This window comes from Polyergus mexicanus, unplaced genomic scaffold, assembly GCF_030449975.1.
Source record: "Polyergus mexicanus isolate NDT 795.1 unplaced genomic scaffold, iyPolMexi1.0 SCAF_10, whole genome shotgun sequence".
Classification (NCBI taxonomy): domain Eukaryota; kingdom Metazoa; phylum Arthropoda; class Insecta; order Hymenoptera; family Formicidae; genus Polyergus; species Polyergus mexicanus.
In genome coordinates this window covers 4,333,085-4,352,641 of record NW_027223330.1, presented here as the reverse complement: position 1 = coordinate 4,352,641, position 19,557 = coordinate 4,333,085, and the positions used below count along the sequence as shown (strand labels likewise).

The 19,557-nt window shown below is 30.2% G+C and overlaps 3 protein-coding genes across 7 annotated transcripts in view; 2 read left to right on the top strand and 1 right to left on the bottom strand.

The window, feature by feature from the left end:
- The window catches only part of LOC138937353 (uncharacterized), a 26,151-nt gene extending 12,331 nt beyond the window's left edge, over positions 1–13,820 (bottom strand). For 2 of the 3 annotated variants that reach the window (XM_070303541.1, XM_070303543.1), the window contains exons 1-6: positions 13,414–13,820; positions 11,947–12,102; positions 11,378–11,835; positions 10,587–10,833; positions 8,275–8,478; positions 7,939–8,185 (exon numbers count right to left, since the gene is read on the bottom strand). In XM_070303541.1, the coding sequence (XP_070159642.1) occupies positions 7,939–8,185; positions 8,275–8,478; positions 10,587–10,833; positions 11,378–11,835; positions 11,947–12,102; positions 13,414–13,551 (1,450 nt within the window). In that variant the 5' untranslated portion in view covers positions 13,552–13,820. The remainder of the gene's footprint in view (positions 1–7,938; positions 8,186–8,274; positions 8,479–10,586; positions 10,834–11,377; positions 11,836–11,946; positions 12,103–13,413) is intronic. The other variant, XM_070303542.1, reaches the window with a different exon arrangement.
- Positions 5,091–6,842, top strand: LOC138936869 (uncharacterized). Its single transcript, XM_070302648.1, has 3 exons — positions 5,091–5,117; positions 5,199–5,475; positions 5,596–6,842. Exons 1-3 carry the CDS (start codon positions 5,100–5,102, stop codon positions 6,525–6,527), a joined length of 1,227 nt encoding a protein of 408 aa, XP_070158749.1. The 5' UTR covers positions 5,091–5,099; the 3' UTR covers positions 6,528–6,842.
- Positions 13,065–19,557, top strand: LOC138937351 (ribonucleoside-diphosphate reductase large subunit-like). 3 transcript variants are annotated; one of them, XM_070303539.1, is made up of 11 exons: positions 13,065–13,776; positions 15,701–15,789; positions 15,962–16,139; positions 16,212–16,572; positions 16,681–16,982; positions 17,092–17,254; positions 17,338–17,726; positions 17,792–17,979; positions 18,078–18,386; positions 18,503–18,688; positions 18,766–19,557. In XM_070303539.1, exons 2-11 carry the CDS (start codon positions 15,772–15,774, stop codon positions 18,811–18,813), a joined length of 2,142 nt encoding a protein of 713 aa, XP_070159640.1. In that variant the 5' UTR covers positions 13,065–13,776; positions 15,701–15,771; the 3' UTR covers positions 18,814–19,557. The 3 variants fall into 3 exon arrangements, with proteins under 3 accessions (XP_070159640.1, XP_070159641.1, XP_070159639.1); XM_070303540.1 differs by lacking the exon at positions 13,065–13,776 and adding an exon at positions 15,439–15,479; XM_070303538.1 differs by lacking the exon at positions 13,065–13,776 and adding an exon at positions 15,446–15,605.

Genomic DNA, 19,557 nt, shown 5'->3' with positions numbered 1-19,557 from the left:
GTATGTATATACACAGGGTATTAAAAAATTAGACACGCTTTGAAGAAAAATAGAGAACTTCAAAATAAACATTTTTTGTTAATGATATTTCGCTCTGCGGCATTTCGTTTTGGTTTTATATTATATTCAAACTTTTTCAATAGAGCAGAAGTCTTCAGCGTGTTTTGACAAGTTCCATATAATTTGTTTATCATTATAAAGCAATACACTCGGATAGAATTGACTGACATGCATCTTCTTTATAGAACAGTTAATTGTAATGGACGAACAGCACAGAGTAATCAATATTTCGACGATGTCATTTTTATATTAAAGTGAATCACTTTCGTGTATTTGTTCCATTTTTTATTCAAGATAAAAATATAATTTGTTTTTTCCATTTATACATTTGTTTATTATTGAAGCCACAAAACTCCTGTTTTATACCCTGTAATATTAAAACAAAACATCGTAGAAAAAAATATTATTAACAAAAATGTTTCTTTCAAAGTCTTCTATTTTCCTTCAAAAAGTTCGTCAGTCTAATTTTTTAGCACCCTGTATACATATATGTATATACTTTGTAATTTTTAAATATGAATGCGAAAACGCTTTATTTCTCTATATTATATTATAATAACAAATATTTGAATAAAATACAAAATTATATTTTTTTTTTTGCATCTATTAAAGAATACAGAGGAGGGACGGACGATAGATGGTGGCATAGGAGAGTGCTTCCTAATTAACATATTTTTAAATATTAAAGATATTTGCATACTATTCTTTTAAGAGCTATTTAGAAGGGAGAGATAAGAAAAGGAGCAATCGTTCCTATTAAAGGTGGATCGGAGAGTGCAATTAGCCGAAGAGGAATATGAGGTTAGAGGTAATATAGTTGAGGAAAGAAATGGTAAGTACACTGGAACGATAGCACAAAGAATACTAATAGATAAGAAGTCCCAGGAAATAAATACGAAGGATCTGAAAGATAATGTTATAGTAAATCAGTTAATAGATATAAAGGAACAAGAATTTGATAAATTCATGTTAGACTATAGATCTATAGAAAATCATTAGTTTGCAGTAACGAAAGAAAAAGGAAAGTAGATAAAGAATTAGGAAGTGGTGCAATAAAGAAAATGGGTAAGAAAACGGCAAAACAAAATACTTTTAAAAAAGATTTAGTATTAAGGAAGAAAAATCAGGAAGAAAATGACGAAATGGAGACAGAGGTTTGTTTATCGGAAGGAAGAAAAACAAAAGAAGCAATTTTCAAATATGCTGCTAAGGAAACCATTATTGAGTCTAATGCAATCAAAAATAACGGGAATGATAGTGATAATTATATCATAATTGATAAAGATAAGATTATTAGGCATGTAAACAGATTAGTGAAAATTCAAGGTAGATTAGTGTTAGAAGGAAAAGGAACAGAAAAGAAGAGTCTAGAACAAATAGAAAAAGTCAACAGATTTGCATCAAGTCATAGAGGAGATATAATCATTACAGCTAAGCTTAATCCAAGGAAATGCTCTACGAAGGGAGGTAGGCATTTCCTACGTATTATAGATAAGGTTATGGAAACAAAAATGAGACCAATAAAAGTGGTAAAATCAGGCTTTAACGCAGTAGATTTATATTACGATAATATTCTGAATGCTAATAAATGTTTGGATTTTTATAAAGGTATTCCACGCGATGAACAAGATATATGGTTTGACATAATGGAAAGGATCGTAAGAAGAAAAGGAGTTATTTCAGACTGGGACATGTCACTACAAAGATTTGGCGAAGCATTGGATGATAAAAATAAGATTATCTGTGCGGAAAATATAAGAAAACGTGCATATAATAATGAGTTAAAGGTATATGAATGGAAAGATACTAGGAATATAGTCGTGACTTTTGAGGGTAATGAACCACCAGAACAATTAAGCCTTTACGAAGGGCTGACTTATATAAGAGTAAGACCATACATCCCAACGGTTAAGCAATGCTACAAGTGTTATAAATATGGGCATATTAAGCAATTTTGCAGGAAAGAGTATAAGATATGTGTTGTATGTGGTAAGGAATCTCACGGTAACTGTGAAAATGAATATAATTGTGTTAATTGGAGCAGGAAGCATAAAGCCAACTTTAAACGTTGCCCTATATATGAATTCAATAGAAACGTTCAATATATCAGTGCAAAGAATTGTATTTCAATTTATGAGGCAAAGAAAATAATTGCAGGTAGAAATAAAGCATATCAAAATCCGTGGTTTCAACCGGAAAACTGGCCGAATTTACCAAAAGCAAATCAAAAGAACAATACCTCAGTTATCAACAGGAATGTTATCAAATATAATAGAGAAGCAGAATTTACGGAAAATAAACAAGTATTTCAGGAAGGAACAGAGATAAGTAATAAATTTAAAATAGGTAGAGATAATTGTAGTAAACCAGTATGTAACAATAAATCTTATTACAAGCAATTCAACAATTATGAGGAAGAGATAACTAAAGACAAAAGTGAAATAGCTGTAATAGAAGAAAGAAAAGGTAGAAATATACAGAGAAGATCAAATATAAGTCAGCTAATAGAATACCTAGATAATCTTCACGACCAGGGATGGTCTGCAAAAGAAATAGAAAAGAATCTAATTGTAATTAAACAATATGCTTTAAAAAGACTAGTGGAATTTAGAGATAGAAGGAAAAATAAAAATAAAGATAACGGAGAAAGTAACACGGAGGAAATTAGATACAATGAAGATTAATATCATCAACTGGAATGTAAGAGGATGGAAAAGCAAAAGATCAGAATTAAGTAAAAGGATTAAAAAATATGACATAATTGGTCTGACTGAAACTAAAGCTAGTTACAAGGATAATGTAAAATTTTCAGGATATACTGTTTACAGAAATGATGGATTATATGGAAGAACAGGTGGTTCAGATGGTGCTGCATTGTGTGTGAAAAATACAATAGCACATTCAGAAATTATTGACTTACAAAAAACCTCTGTCAATATGGATTGTATAGGAGTAACTATACACGGATCAGATAAGGATATTAAAATTATACTGGTATATAGAAAACCAGGGTATACGGAAAAAAAAGATACTTGGAAGAAACTTTTAGACAAATACATCAATGAAAGTATTATCTTTATGGGTGATTTTAATGCTCATAATATCTCATGGAACTGCTATAACTCAGATAAAAATGGATCTATCCTCGCAGAGGAATGTGACGAATGTGGTTTATACCTAATAAACTCGGACACGCTAACTAGAATAGGAGAAGGCGGGAGAAATCCGTCGAACTTAGATCTTATGTTTTGTACAGAGGATTTAGTACATAGAATTTCCTATAAACAAAAAAATGATACATGGGGATCAGATCATCATCCCATAGTTTATATAATTGATGAGGAATTAAAAACCTATAAAAGAATCACTAATAGAATAACGACCAAAAGAACTGACTGGAAAATGTTTGAGGTATTAATGGAAAAAAATCTGGAAATGTTCTCTTCTAAAGAATATAATTTGAAAAATCATATTAAAAAATATAATCTGCTCAAAGACGTGATAATTAAAGCAGTTGAAGAAGCTTCTGGAAGAAATAATAACATAGAAAAACCTCAGCAAGTTAGGAAAAGTAAGAGAAAAAATTCTGTTGAATGGTGCGATGAAGATTGCAAAGAAATAATTAAAGCTAGAAAGGAAAAATTAAGAAAATTCAAGGAAAGCAAGGAATTACAAGATTACATTGAATTTAAAAAAGCTGGAGCGATGGCAACTAAGACAATCAATCAGAAGAAAAGAGAAAATTTTAAAAGGTTTATAGAAAGCATAAACAAATATAATAGTATATCGTATGTATGGAAAAAATGGGTTTTAAAAAAATCTTCGAAAACGGTAGAATGGACAAAATGGCAAAAAAAGGATAGAAATCAAGAATGTATAAAAGTAATGAACGAGCTCAGTCCTCCGTGGGTACAAGAGAGAAGAATTTACATTGAAGAGAGAGAAGCGGACAAAAATGCGAGTCTAAATGATGATATAAAAAAAGAAAAAGTCATTCGAGCTATTAACTGCTGCAAAAAAAACTCAGCTCCTGGTTTAGATGGAATTGAATATGAAATGTTTAAGAAACTTCCTAAAGGATACATCAATATCATAACGGATATGTTTAATCAAATTTTTAAAAAAGCTGTATTACCTGAACAATGGAGGTAGTATCAAGTTATTTTTGTAGATAAACCTGGTAAGGAAAAAGTTAGACCAATATCCCTATCGTCCTGTATGGGAAAAATTTTAGAAAGAATTGTGACTGAAAGTTTAAATTGGTGGGCTGAAAGCAGAGGAAAAATAAATAATTATCAGAATGGTTTTCGAAGGGGCGATTTGCCCCTTTTTGTATGGAAAATTTGGCACAACTAGTTACAGATGTGAAAGTTGGAAGATGTAGTGATACTGACACTATGATAGCATTTCTGGATGTCTCGTCAGCTTATGACAATGTTTTATACAATTCACTGATATACAAACTAATTCAGGAAGATTGTCCGGTGGCATTAATTAAATATATTGAATCATGGATGTCAAGCAGAAGAGTAAAGTTTATATTGGATAAGGAAAAAATTGAAACAAGGGATGTATTTAAGGGATTACCTCAAGGAACAGTAATGAGTCCTATATTATAGGATTTGTATACAAATAATATAATGCAAAATATATCAGCTAACATAAAACAAATTCAATTTGCAGATGATATTGCGATTTATGTTCAAGATAAGAAGAGAATTAAAAGAAAAGAAGCAATTGAAGAGGCAATAAGAAGTTTAGGAACAAACTTGAAATATCCTGGTTTAGAACTTCAACCAAAAAAGACTATAATTGTGGATTTCAGTAAAGAAAGTCATATCCCTAAGGATATAGAAGTAAATATTTTAGATAATTCCGTATACCTACAGAAAAAAACGAAATTCTTTGGAATATGGTTGGATAACAAACTGAAATTTGAAAAACAATGTCAATATATAAAGGAAAAAGCTGTGAAAGTTAATGGGCTTCTTAGATATTGTAATGGCATCACTAAAAGGATGGAGGTCAATACAGCTGTAATGCTGTATAAAAGACTGGTAAGATCCACAATAGATTATGGCTCGTATATATTTTATCCTCAGAATGCTAATAATAGTTTGAAAGTTGAAAGAGCGCAGTTTTTAGGGTTAAGAACGGCGCTAGGATTTAGAAACAGTACGCCAAACAACGTTCTGTTGGGAGAGGCAAAAATGATGTCAATTAAGGACAGAGCAACACATTTAGCGAGAAATTTTATGATAAAAACTATGGCATATGAAGATGAAGATTTGAAAGACAATATTGAAAAACTTAACAAGGAAGAACTATTACAGAGTGTACGTACTCCAAAAAAAAAACCTATGATTATTACAGAAGCATGGAATAGAGTGAAAGAAGACAAGGAAAAAATAAGGAGTAGAAGAAAATATGAAGTTTTTCTTATAGATTACTGGGTCATTACCAAGGATTTATATATTGATATATACACTGGAAAGAGATATAATAATGGACTAAATGAAGCATAACTTTTGGAAGAAGTTAAAAAAATCTTTAAACTAGAAGAAAATACAACGGAAATATATACAGATGGATCAAGATCAGAAGATAGCTTATCTACAGGTGATGCTTTTTATATTCCAGAGATAGAAATAGGCTATATGATGAGTCTTAACAAAGAATGCTCCAACTTTACAGCAGAAGCATGTGCCGTGGCAAAAGCCTTGCAATTTATGAAGAACCATAAATGGAAGAAAGACATTATAATTTATACAGACTCTTTAAGTGTTCTAAAATCATTATTAAATAATAAAATAAGTGCGTATATGAATACGTATGTATTAGAAATCAGACAAAGATATTTTGAATTACAAGACATAATCAGTAGAGGAGGAAAAAAAATAATATTGTGTTGGATTCCTGCTCACCAAGGTATAACAGGAAACGAAAAAGCTGATGAATTTGCAAAGAAAGCTTCGAGGGATACTCATCATGAAGAATTAGAAGTTTCAATAGGGGACTTTAGAAGAGGATATAGAGAAGAAATGTTTAAGAATACTATCAAAGTAATTAAAGAACAAGGTAGATTCAATGGTATACAGTACTTTACAAGTTATTTTAAAGAGAAAGAACATAAACCATGGTTTCACGGAATAAACGAGCCTAGAAAGTTTATAACATGGATTAACAGATTAAGGTCGAATCATTATAATTTGAATGAATCCCTCGCAAGAAAAGGATATATCGAATCCGCCAGATGTAGCTGCGGTTACGAAAAAGAAGATATCAACCATTTTGTATTCCAGTGTAGCTTATACGACGATATAAGAATTAACCTAAACCTCAACCAAGAATTAAATAAAATAGGAGCCAGCAGATCTGATTGTATTTGGAATTGGCTAAAAAAAGAAGAACTAAGAACTTTAAAGATAGTATATAACTTTATTATGAAAACAGGAAGAATAATCTAGTAAATAAAAAAGAGATTAAAAAAGAAAAAGTCTAGATGTAAATGTGTGCGAGATAACTCTAAAAGTTGGAAGCACTCTCTAGCCAAAAAAAAAAAAAGCATCTATTAAAAATAATAATTTTAATACTGAACTGATAGAAAATAATACAGGGTGAATTACCTAAAATCGGTCACCTGAATAACTCCCACAGTTTTGGAGATAGAAAGAAATGTTCGAAGTAAAAGTTATGTGGTATCGAAGGGGACATCTTGGAGGTAAACATTTTTTTCCAGGTGGAAGTGTTTAGGAGATTTGAAGATGATCTTCATATTTTTAAGTAGGACTATGCATTTTTGAACACTTACGATTGAACCCTTTGCCAAAACAATTTCAATCATAGATATTCAAGGTTGTGGACATGAAAAAAATTGAAAACTGAAAATTTATCAAAATGTTTTCAAAACAGAATATTCGCGGTTTTATTAATTGAATTAAACCGAAATGTTATTATTTATATTTGATGTGTGATCTTAAGCTGTGTTATTTCATTTAAGCTAATAGTTAGTCAATAACAAGATCATTTAATGTAAATGTAGACAAACTTCGGTAGAACATTTAGGATTCAATGAAAACAATCCGCATAGTTTCAGATAAAAAATCTTCCTTACCGTGCTAAATTGTGACAGTGAAAAACGTTTCATCGAAGTTTGTTTACATTTACATTAAATGATCATGTTATTGACTAACCTTTGTAGCTTAAATGAAGTAACACAGATCAAGGTCATACATCAAACATAAATAATAACATTTCGGTTTGATTTAATTAATAAAACCGCGAATATTCTGTTTCGGAAACGTTCGCGATAAATGTCCGTTTTTCAACTTTTTTCATATCTATAACCATTGAAACTGTCTTGGAAAAGGCTTTAATCGTAGGTGTTCGGAAATGCATGGTCTTATTTAAAAATGTGAAGATGACCTTTAAATCTCCTAACATCTCCTCGCCTCACACTACTTTTACTTCAAACATTTTTTCCTATCTCCAAAACTGTAGGAGTTATTCAGGTAGCCGGTCTTAGGTAACTCATCCTGTATAATCAAGGAATTAAATAATAAATTTAAAACAAGAAAATATATATTTAAAAAAACATTGCTTTATATCAACTTTTTAAACAATGTGGACTTGACACTTTTTTACCTTTTTTTGTAAACTCTTTATTGTTACGTTTCTTTAAGAAGATATATTTATTTACTTTTTTAATCTTTAATCTCTTTACGTTAAATATGACTTATTGTTAGCTTAAAAGACAATAAAAATTTATTTCAATAAGACATATTTCAATAAATAGAGTGTTGCCTGTTAGTATCTTCATCATTAAAAGATTCCCTGGAGATAAAAATAAAAAAAAAAATAGATCATTAAGTCTCTTACTTCTATGTCTCGTTGGTTTCTCGCCTTTGGGTCTACGTCTGCGCGTATGTATAGTATCTCTTCGCATAGTAACTGGGCGATTAACACCATGAAGTTTGTAATACAGTCCGCAAGCATTGCACACCATCTCGCCCTTCATGTTCCTTCTCCAGATGGTTGTTGTCATAGTGCCACAATTTGTGCAAGACATGTCGACCTTCTTTGCAATGTTGCCACTTTGCTGATCGAATTGTTTTTGATCATCCATCTAAAATATTGATTTAGTGATATTTCATCAGGCGTAATTTACTAACATATTATACACATTATAAACAGCATTTATGTACGAAGAGATACCTTTCCTTTTATCTTGTTCGACCATGTAGTAAAATCATGAGCCTGCTCTTCATTGTTGGGTTCATGTTGGTAATTGGCGACAATATCCGGACTCGCTGGAGCCTTACTGGGATAACTTTGCTTTCTCCGACCTTTCGTCGCTATCGTCATTTCCTTACGACCGATACTGGCAGGGCTAGATGGGTTACTATCTATTGAGGCACTCTATACAGAGAAACTGGATGTCATTTACGTTTTTTTACTTCTAAATTTTTTCAAAATATGCGTTTCAAATGTTTACAAGTAACTTTTATAATTGATCATAATTAATAAGATAATATTCCAAAAGAATCAATATACATTTTTTTGCAAATAAGGCCAGTTTTATGGTATATTTTCTATATTAGAAATAATATTAAATTCCGAGATTAATATTTTAATAGTATTAAATTTAGACCCAATGTAACTTATTAAATAAGATTAGTATAAATATTTATTTATTTATTTTTTATTATTTAAGAAATATTGTTTATATACATATATATTGGATGTAAAAAAGTACTCTATAAAATAGGAAGACTGCTCCAAGACTGCATAAATTAGTAATAGGAAATATAACGAGATTCAATAGCACCGATATTACCAATTTATTCAATTCCTATATAAGTCTGCTAGTAATAGAATGCACGTTTTTGTGCAATAATGTTTTATTAACAATTTATAATTACAGAGTGTCCACTTCAATTTTGTAAAAAAATTCCCTGATCTTCCCGATATTTTTGTTCAAAATTCCAAGTAAAGAAAATATTTTAAATTTTTTGATGTGCATTTTTCTAAAATAAATTTTTTTATTGTTTGGTTTTTCCATGTTTTTCACTCATACAAAGGAAAAACACAGAATCACATAAGTTTCAAGAGCTAGATATGTAAATGTACTGCAAAAAGTTGAATAGCTTTTGTAAGATAAACATTTTTCGCTTACATAACATTTTCATTTTTTTTTATCATTAAAAATTATAATAAAGAATATGTAATATATATTCAATATTTTGTCAAGACATTAAATATATAAATAGAGATAGATATATATTTATAATATATTTTAAGTACATAATTTACACAGACATGACTTGCTAACTACTTACAATATGAAAGCTAAATTATTAAAGAGAGAATCTTTTTTAATTCCCTGAATTTTAATAAAATTCCATAAAAATTCCCTAATTTTTCCAGGTACAAGAAAATCCCTGAAAATTCCAAGTTTTCCATGTTTTTTCGAGAAGTATGCACCCTGATTTAATTAATTATTTAAAATTCTATATATAATGGCGACCAAAAATGATGTTTCTTAAGTTTTCAAATATCAAATTAATAAAAATTGGCATAAAAATGTAAAGATATAATGAAGAAATATTTAATTAAAATCTATAAAGGCATCATTAATAAGATTTAAATAAAAAACAACTGTTTTTAAATTGTAAAAATATTTTAAGAGGAAGCAAACACTTCAGTAAATGATGATTTGAAGGTGCCTTTTTGTTGACAAAAACCGTCATTTTTTTAAAATATATAGGTATATTTCTCATATTTACATTTTATCACCTGTTATCAAGACAAAGAAATATTTAAAAAAAAAAAAAAATGCACAATTAACAATTTCCATTGCAGATCCATTTCAAAATAAAAATATATTTTGTAAAACATTTCAAAAGTATATTATTAAAATATCAAAATTTAATAATTTATAAATTAATTAGAAAGAGTATTCCTTTCCTATATTTTTACTTTTAATAATATTAACATAATATTTTTAGAGATATTTTTTTATAAGTTTGGTTTTTTGAAAAAAGAGCTTGTTTTATTATTATATCCAACGTAATTATTTAAAAAAAAAACCTATAATAATATTAAAAGTATATAAAGAAATTTAAACATACATATATAACATATATTTATCTTATATTATATCTTGCCTACATATATTGCATTTCGATTAATAGAGAAAAAATCCTAAAGAAATTCCCGGTTTATCTATTATCTTCACGGAATTCTACCTGAAAATAAATGTTTTGAATAGAGAGAAAATCCTAAAAGATATTCTGGATTGATCAATGGTCCATCCAATGGCCCGAGGTCATCCCGTCTCATACCTGCCGGTTTTTTCTCTCTATTTAATAGACAGACAGATGTTCGTATTTCGCAAAGTATATCGAAAAAAAGTTTTGTCTGTTTAGAAGATAAGCACGCACAAACGAATCCAGAAATTTGCGAATTTCCTTACTTATAATCTTATAAAATTTTCTAAAAAGTTTTTTAGACCAAATCTCACTTACCTTATTTTCTAAAGTTGCTATATTCGTACGATTACCAAGCACAGGGAAATCGGTTAGCGTATGTTCAATAGTTGTACCCTGCGTATCCCTATAGAATTTGATTTGCGGAGATATTTTATCTGAATCAATAGCGGTAATACCAATCTGCCTATTGTTAATCAAAGAACGTAGCAGATTTGTGGCTTCGCCGGTAAATCCATTATTTAACTTATCACCATTTGTTCGTGTGATTTCCAAACTTCTATTACTACATTAACAAATATAAATAGACAAATAATACATATAATTATGTAACTTTGCCATTTACTTATTGCATAAATTACGACACCTATCATTAACTAATAATTTATAATTTGCAATTAAACAATAATTGGATTAAAAATCTGAATAATTGAATTAATATAAAATAAATTATAACTATTGAAATAAATTGAAATAAACAAAAGTAAATTTGATAACACAAAAAATAGTAATAGTCATATATCCAATTTTGGTAAAAACTGCTAAAATTAAATTTTTTAATAGTTTAACATTCTCAAATAATTTATTTCGTTATTTCGCATATAATACTAATATAAGAATGTGAAATTATGATAATGCAATATATTAAGAATATTATTCATATCTTAATTATTTATAGTTATAACATAATTTTTTTCTATTAAAATTCTGAAGATTAAATATATAGTATCCTATTTTATTTATAAAATTGTACATAATATATCGTAGAATTCAGTTAGCTATAGATATTAAGCAAACATTTGCTAAACAAACAAATTTGGTTTACTTACCTAGCTAAAGCTTGCCACAGCTTCGTCGTTTCATGGTCAATGTTACTATCGGAACAATTGCTCTCTGGGGTATCCATTCTATTAACTGGACTACAATTTGCTGTGTTGGGTTCGGAGCCATCATAATTGTCCTCAATTTTAATTCTCTTATTAACAGTCATGTCATAACCATTTTCTTCGCTTTCAATTTCCTGCTCATCACGATCCTCAATTTCTAGTCGTTCAGGATCAGAGCTGTTAGAACATGTGTCATCCTCTGGTTCGCACTTAATATTTTCATGTTCTGGCATATCACTGTTTTGCAACTGTAGATGATGCGTTAAAGTTTGAGGTATTATGTTTTGATTAATGCTGGCCGGCTCAGAATTAGACTCCTCATTGAATAATGTCCTATTTAACTCGAGGAACGATTGTAGAGGGCTTTCGCCTATTATTTTGGCAGTGGAGAGAGTCTCTTTCTAGGCAAAAAAAATAAAATACAAACATTAACTACCATCCTTTTTGTTTTTCTCTTAATATAGTTTCAATTTATTTAAAAAATGTATAATTTGTTATTTATTTCCAGATACCTGCTCATCAGAAGATGACAATTGCTTGGCATAATCCAGGTACTGTTTAAGTATAATGTCAGACTTTTGCGACACTTCTCGAAAGTTGTGCAGTACATCCAATTTATATACACACCGATGGCAGATAATTGACGGTAAGGTATCGCCATCTTTTACCTTATCAAAAATATATTATATGTTAAATTAGTCAATATTATATATAAGTCAAATAACATATATATATATATATATATATATATATATATATATATATATATATAATTCTATAATAAAATTTTATAATAAAACTATTTATAGTTATTTTATAGTTAAATAAAAATCTGTTAATGACAATTATATAGAACATGATAAAGGAATCTGATTGATGCACAAATCTTTGAAATCTTATATGTTCTACTAAATAAAATATCGGATAGAAAGTATATTTTCAATATAGAGTGAATTTTTTCAGAGAGAGAGAGAGAGAGAGAGAGAGAGAGAGACCATTTGCTTATGTAATAATATTGAATCTTTCTCATAAATATATATGTACGATATCATTTATATATAAGATATATATATATATATATATATATATATATATATATATATATATATACACAATATATAATATCTTACATAGTACAGAACATTACAGCAATATTGCTACAATGTTTTGTGCTATGTGAGATATAATGCATAATAATATAGAACACAATATATTATAGTATATAATAATATACATAATCAATATATATTTCACATAGTACAGAACATTACGGCAATATTGCAACATTGCAGCATATACTATATATATATATATATATATATATATATATATATAAATAAATAAATACACAATATAATTTATATATATGTATATATATACACATATATATACATAATAAAACTTTTGTGCCATGTGCTTCTTCTAATTTGCCTTGATGAATTGATATCTCTAATAAATGAGAAAAATGTTAAATATGAGTAGCACGGATAGACACAGCGATGTGACAACGAAATTCGCGTGTGAAACATGATAACAGGACACCCAAATAAGGTGCCACTGTCTCCCCCTCTCAACGACTCCGACGAGCGAGTTCCACTTCTCATTCGCGCACAGGGCTTATCACTGCCATTTTAAATACCGTTGCTCTCCGCTTGTCGGCTTATCTCGCGAATACATCTCTTGCCAAACTTTCTCCCGTGGCACGCGCACGCACGCATGTACCGTGCACACATACACGCGTATCCGCATTGACATGATCACGGGTGTGAGTGGGATCGCGAGCGCGAAAACGTGCGGGCTAAAGAGAAATAGAAAGGAGTAGACACAGAGTAGAGCGCACGAGAGTGTGTGAGAAAGAAAGAGCGAGCACATCGACGATGGAAAAGACGCAGACAGAGAGACGCATCACGAATGACGAGTCTCTCCCTCCTCCCTCCCGTCCCAAGAAAAGTTTAACAATTGTCAATTGTGACACTTACCGTGATTGACAAGCACGCTAATATCTTTTCGGCGAAACTTCGCTGAATGCCCTCCTCCTCGAATATGGAACATTTGACACCGTCCGGGGATAAACAAAGGCGACACAGCTCATAGAACTTCTGCGGTACATCGAACATAATTGCGAGCTACTCCGGCTTGCCTGAGGCTCACGTAAAGCGCGAATCATCAAGAGATGCTCCTTCTATCAGCGGCCAATGTGCTATCTTTCTCCACTGCCACTATATACTCGGATCGAGCGATCTAAGAATGGGTTTACGCGAATCACTTATCACAGTCACCGCTGCGGTTCATTGTCAGCGGCACAGTACACGCATTGTCGTGTATCACGTGATACAAAGATGGTGAGTCTCATGGAAAATATTGTAGAAAGTACTAGAGTATAGGCCATAGACATAGTATATCTAGACCGAGCGTTTGCCTTATATGGCGTTTTCAAATGTAACAGGTTTAATCATTCCTGCTCGGTTTCTTCACCTCTTGATAACTTTATCCGGCAGCTTATCTCCCAGAATCGACGAATCGGATCATCCGACGGACATTTTTATCTGGAGGATAGCTATCGGGAGGTGAAACCGGACATCCGAGAACGATTAATGACGTCATTGCATCGTTTCTGCCAATAAAATACTTGAAATCATAGTAAAATATAGTGATTAATTGATCCGGATTGGATTAATCCGTTCATTCGAAAACGCTAATAGATATATTATACAGGGTGTCCCCAATTTAAATGGCAAAACTTCAAGAGCGTATAAGAAACCAAAAAACTAAGACAAAAAGTTCTTTAAAGCTTTGCTCGTTTTTGCTCTATTTTAGAGAAAATCGCAAAAATTCAATCTCTTATTGTCAGTTGCTCTCTTGAGTTGATTGGCACCGAATAAACTTTCTGCTTCAAGGTTCCTTACATATGTAAACACTTGATATGTTATCCTTTACGGTGCCAATCAATCCAAGAGAGCAATTAAGAAACCGAATCATAGATACAGTGTACCAAATATCACTAGAACAATGTCTAGCTGCAATTAATAATGAGATAATGCTTGCATTGCTGCAAGAGGGCAACATTTTGAACAATATATATCTGCATTAAATAGATGATAACATAAATACAATGTAAATAAATAAGTAAAAAAACGAGAACTTGTTTTGTTTCTTTTTTTGTGATTTTCTCCAGAATGGAGCAAAAACGAGCGAAACCTCTAAAGGACTTTCTGTCTTAGCTTTTCGGTCCCCTACACGCTCCTGAAGTTTTGCCATTTAAATTGGGGACATCCTGTATATTCTCAAAGTTTATGTATTAAATTTGAAGCGTTCTGCATATTTGTAACAACGCATTTCATTATTACAAATATATTGCGCCGTAACATTACTGTAATCTTACATTGTGATATTTCCAAGGGCGGACATTTCAACATTGCCGCAGGCTTGCAGTAATATTGCAGAAACATTTCGCAACTTCTATGCAATATTACAATGTAAGGTCTATGCAACATTTCTGCAGTCTTTTGATGCTGTATGAGAACTGGACTAATAACATCCGTAATTCTAAGGTTGACCAATCATAGGTATTCCATTCTTCAGAGGAATAGCTGTGATTGATCAGTTTCACAACTACGGATGTATTAAACCCGATTAAGAGTGCCGTGTAAAGCCCGTATCAGACTACGCATTGAAAATTGAAGATTGAAATTAAAGATTGGAATTTGACTAATTAGAACAAAATTTCTTTGTCCTGATTGGTCAAACTTCAATCTTCAATCTCAATCTTCAATGCGTAGTCTGATACGGGCTTAATATAGCTCTATGTTTGCAACCAATAACGTGACGAACTAGTACATTCTGCGCATTCATCGATTTGCCGCAACGCGTTGCGCAAGTGTGAATAACAAAAAACTCCATCTCTTGAACTGCCGTCGCGTCGCGTTATGACGCGACGCGTAACGCGCTCAGTGGGAACGAACCTTTATTACATATATGCTCTTGACACCGTCATGTAAAGATACCTTAAGATCCTAAGAACGTGCTCTCCACTTCCATTTCGCGGGTAAAATTTTCATAACGATCAGTTGATATCTGTGTCGAATTACGTAGAATTGAGCGAGAATTGTGTCAAAGTACTGACAAAAGTTGTTTTGAAAGTAAAAAAGAAACATGCATGTATTAAAACGCGGTAATTTAAAAATACATTTGTACACATTATGATATAACGAATTCTTGTCATTCACTGATTTTCTGCCTTTAAACATTTCTTTTATTTATTATTAGATGGACGTAAAGAACCTGTTCATTTCGATGAAATAACTGCAAGAATCGAGGCATTATGTTACGATTTGGATATGAATTATGTGGATCCAGTAAGTATTTATTTATGTTACAAATAAAATAAGAAAATCTGATATAACTTTTGTTTATTTATTATATTAATGTAATATTTTCTTGAAACAGAGTTTGTAGGATTGATAACTTTATTATAATATATGCTAAATCAATCTAAAAAATTTATTATAATTTTTATATTATTTACAGTCTGCGATTGCACTTCGTGTTATAACTGATTTGTATTCTGGAGTAACAACAGTTGAATTGGACAATTTAGCATCTGAAATTGCAGCAAGTATGATTAATCAACATCCAGATTATGCAATGTTAGCAGCTAGAATTGCCATATCGAATCTGCATAAAGAGACAAAACAAATTTTTAGTGGTAAGAAATACATTGATACTGCATATATTGTTTGCTGCTATATAACTTATTAATATTTGTTATATTATGCAGAAGTGATAGCTGATTTATACTATGCAAAAATCTCCACAAACAAATGTTTACCTATAATCAGTAAAAAATATTATAAAATTATTGAAAGCAATGCAGACAAATTGAATTCTGCAATAATATATGACAGAGATTTCAATTATAGTTATACTACATTTAAAATGTTGGAAACTAATCACTTATTAAAACTGAATGGAAAGGTTGTTGAAAGACCGCAGCATATGCTGATGCGAATTGCTGTAGCTATTCATGTTGAAGATATTGATAAGGCTATTGAAACATATAATTTTTTATCAGAACAATATTTTGTATATCCTGCACAGACATTAGATACTGCATGTACCATTAAGCAACAAATGGCTAGGTGATTTTTTTTTTTTTTTTTTTTTTTTTTTTTTTTTTTTTTTTTTTTTTTTAAGAAGCAGGTATATTAAATATGTAATGTATGTTAATGAATATGATATTCTTATAGCTCATTTCTATTGACAATGTCTGGGGATAGTATAGATGGAATATTGGATACATTGGAAAGATCTGCTCTTCTTTGTTATTATAATGGTGAAATAGGATTTAATGTAAATTGCATTCGGGCAAAAAATACACCTATCAGAGGCACAGGAGGTGTGTCAAATGGATTGGTACCTATGTTGAAAGCATACAATACATCTATTGCAACTGTTTCTAGGAGTAGCAAAAATACAGAACAAATTACTGTATATTTAGAACCATGGCATGCCGATATCTTTGAGTTTTTGGATCTCAAAAGGAGTATTGGTTATTATTTTTTGTTGTTTTCTCTTAGTATACTTTCTTGACACATGCACACACATATATGTATACTTATATATATATAATATAAATATGTTTTAAATAATTATTATAGGTGAAGAAAAATTGAGGGCTAAAGATATGCTTTATGCATTGTGGATTCCAGATTTATTCATGGAACGTGTTTTTAATAATGAAGTTTGGAGTTTGATGTGTCCACATGAATGTCCTGCCTTAATTGAAGAATATGGTGATGAATTTGAAATGTTATATACAGAGTAAATAATTATATATAATATTCTGAATAGTACTTAAAATTAAATTATATAATGTTTATGATTTATGAAATGTATATTTATAGATATGAACGAGAAAGACGCTTTCGGAAACAGATCAAAGCTAGAGTTTTGTGGAATCTCATCATTCAGACACAATTTGAAACAGGCACACCATATATAGTTTATAAAGATCATTGTAATCGTAAAACAAATCATGAGAATCTGGGTACCATTAAATGTAGTAGTTTCTCCACTGAGATTATTCAGTATTCAAGTTCTAATGAGATAGCTATGTGTAATACAGCTTCAATCGCTGTCAATATGTTTGTAGATTCTATTAAGAAAACTTTTGATTTTAATAAGCTTAAAGAAATTGTGAAAATCGTCACTTACAATTTGGATAAAATGATTGATGCTAATTTGTATCCTCTTCCGGAAATAAAATTGTCTTGTGAGAGACATAGATCTATTGGTAAATATTCGTGTATAATTTACATATTATGTATATGATTTTTCAAAAATTTGTTTTTAAAACAGGTATTGGTATACAAGGATTAGCAGATGCATTTATCTTAATGAGATACCCATTTCAAAGCAAAGAAGCTCATGAACTTAATATTCAAATTTTTGAGACCCTCTATTATGGTGCTCTAGAAGCTAGTTGTGAAATAGAAGTTGAGAAAGGTCCATATGAATCATATGAACTTAGTCCGGTTAGTCAAGGTGTAAGTATTCAATCAATAAAAATATTGTTTCTTCAGTTACTAACTTTACATATGAAGGTTATTGAAATATAAATCATGCAATTTTATTTTTTTCATAGATATTGCAGTACGATATGTGGACTGTACAACCAACAAATTTATGGGACTGGAGCACATTAAAAAAAAAGATTGAAGTACATGGTGTGCGCAATTCTTTATTAATAGCACAAATGTCAGATGCCTTTATGGCACAAATGTTAGAAAATAATATATCAGTTGAGCCATATAAAAGTAATATATATATGATACATGCATTATCTAAACAATTCCGAATTGTGAAACCACGTTTGTTGCGAGATCTAATTGAAAAAAATCTTTTGGATCAAAATATGTGTAACAAAATCATTAATAATGATGGATCTATACAAGTAAATAGCTATTATTTAATTTAATTATCTTGCACACAAAATAATCCTAAGCTATATAAATGTCTTTAAAAAAATCGATATATTGGAAAATAAACTTCTCTCATATCTGTCCATAGGATATCGAAGGTATACCAGACGAATTAAAACTCCTTTATAAAACAGCTTGGGAAATGCCACAAAAAATTATTTTTGATATGGCTGCCTCTCGTGGACCTTTTGTCGATCAATCGCAATGTTTAAATGTTCACATGACTGATCCATTAGAAAAGCTTACATCTGTGCATTTTTATGCTTGGGACTGCGTAAATATAAAATATATATACATATTATTTTTTAATCATACATTAATGTCAAATATATTGTGCATTTTTATTTATAGGGCTTGAAATCCAGCATATGTCGTATCAATGGATCTGAAGTAGAATAAAATAAAAGTGATAAGAAATTAAATAAATTCAGATAAAAAGAAAATATATATATATAAAAGATAAAGTATATAAGAATGAACTTTCTTACAGAAAAATAAAAAAAATTTTTTTGTAAAAAAGTAATATTGCTTAAACTTTTTTTTTACCATAGGCGAAGATAGTATTATACTTTTTATAATTAATACATATAGAGAGGGGGGAAAAAATGCTCTGCTATATATATATATATATATATATAGGGTTGGGAAGTAACGCGTTACTTGTAACGTCGTTACCGTTACTTTTTTTCGGTAACGATTGTTACTTTTTTCTGTTTGTAACGGTAACGGTAACGTCGTTACATTTTTACAGTAACGATTACGAATTATCCGTTACTTTTTGGTTCTTAAAAAGTAACGAATCGTTACTTTTTAAGTAACGGGAACGGTAACGCGTTACTTTTTAAAATCGGTAACGCGTTACTTTTATAGAGTAACGTTCTCAACCCTGTATATATATATATATATATATTTAGTCCTTGCCTTTCGGCTTAGGACGAACTTCCCATCCACTCTGATCTTACATTTAAATCTAAATTTCAATTTAATACAATACAACTGAAACTGAAACTCGATTAAAACTAAAACTAAAATCAAAATTCAAATTGAAATTGAAACTGAATCTGAACTGCAATAAAATACAAATAAAATAAAATATACACTACATTAAGACTGTAACTGAAACTAGAACTGGAGCTAAATAGA

What these genes read in the sequence shown, in the direction of transcription:
- LOC138937351 (XM_070303538.1), top strand. An exon ending in GGATCTCAAAAGGAGTATTG is followed by an intron (nt 16,983 to 17,091) that starts GTTATTATTTTT and finishes TAATTATTATAG; the next exon opens with GTGAAGAAAAATTGAGGGCT. An exon ending in ATAATGATGGATCTATACAA is followed by an intron (nt 18,387 to 18,502) that starts GTAAATAGCTAT and finishes ATCTGTCCATAG; the next exon opens with GATATCGAAGGTATACCAGA.
- LOC138936869 (XM_070302648.1), top strand. An exon ending in AGACAAGGAAAAAATAAGGA is followed by an intron (nt 5,476 to 5,595) that starts GTAGAAGAAAAT and finishes AACTTTTGGAAG; the next exon opens with AAGTTAAAAAAATCTTTAAA.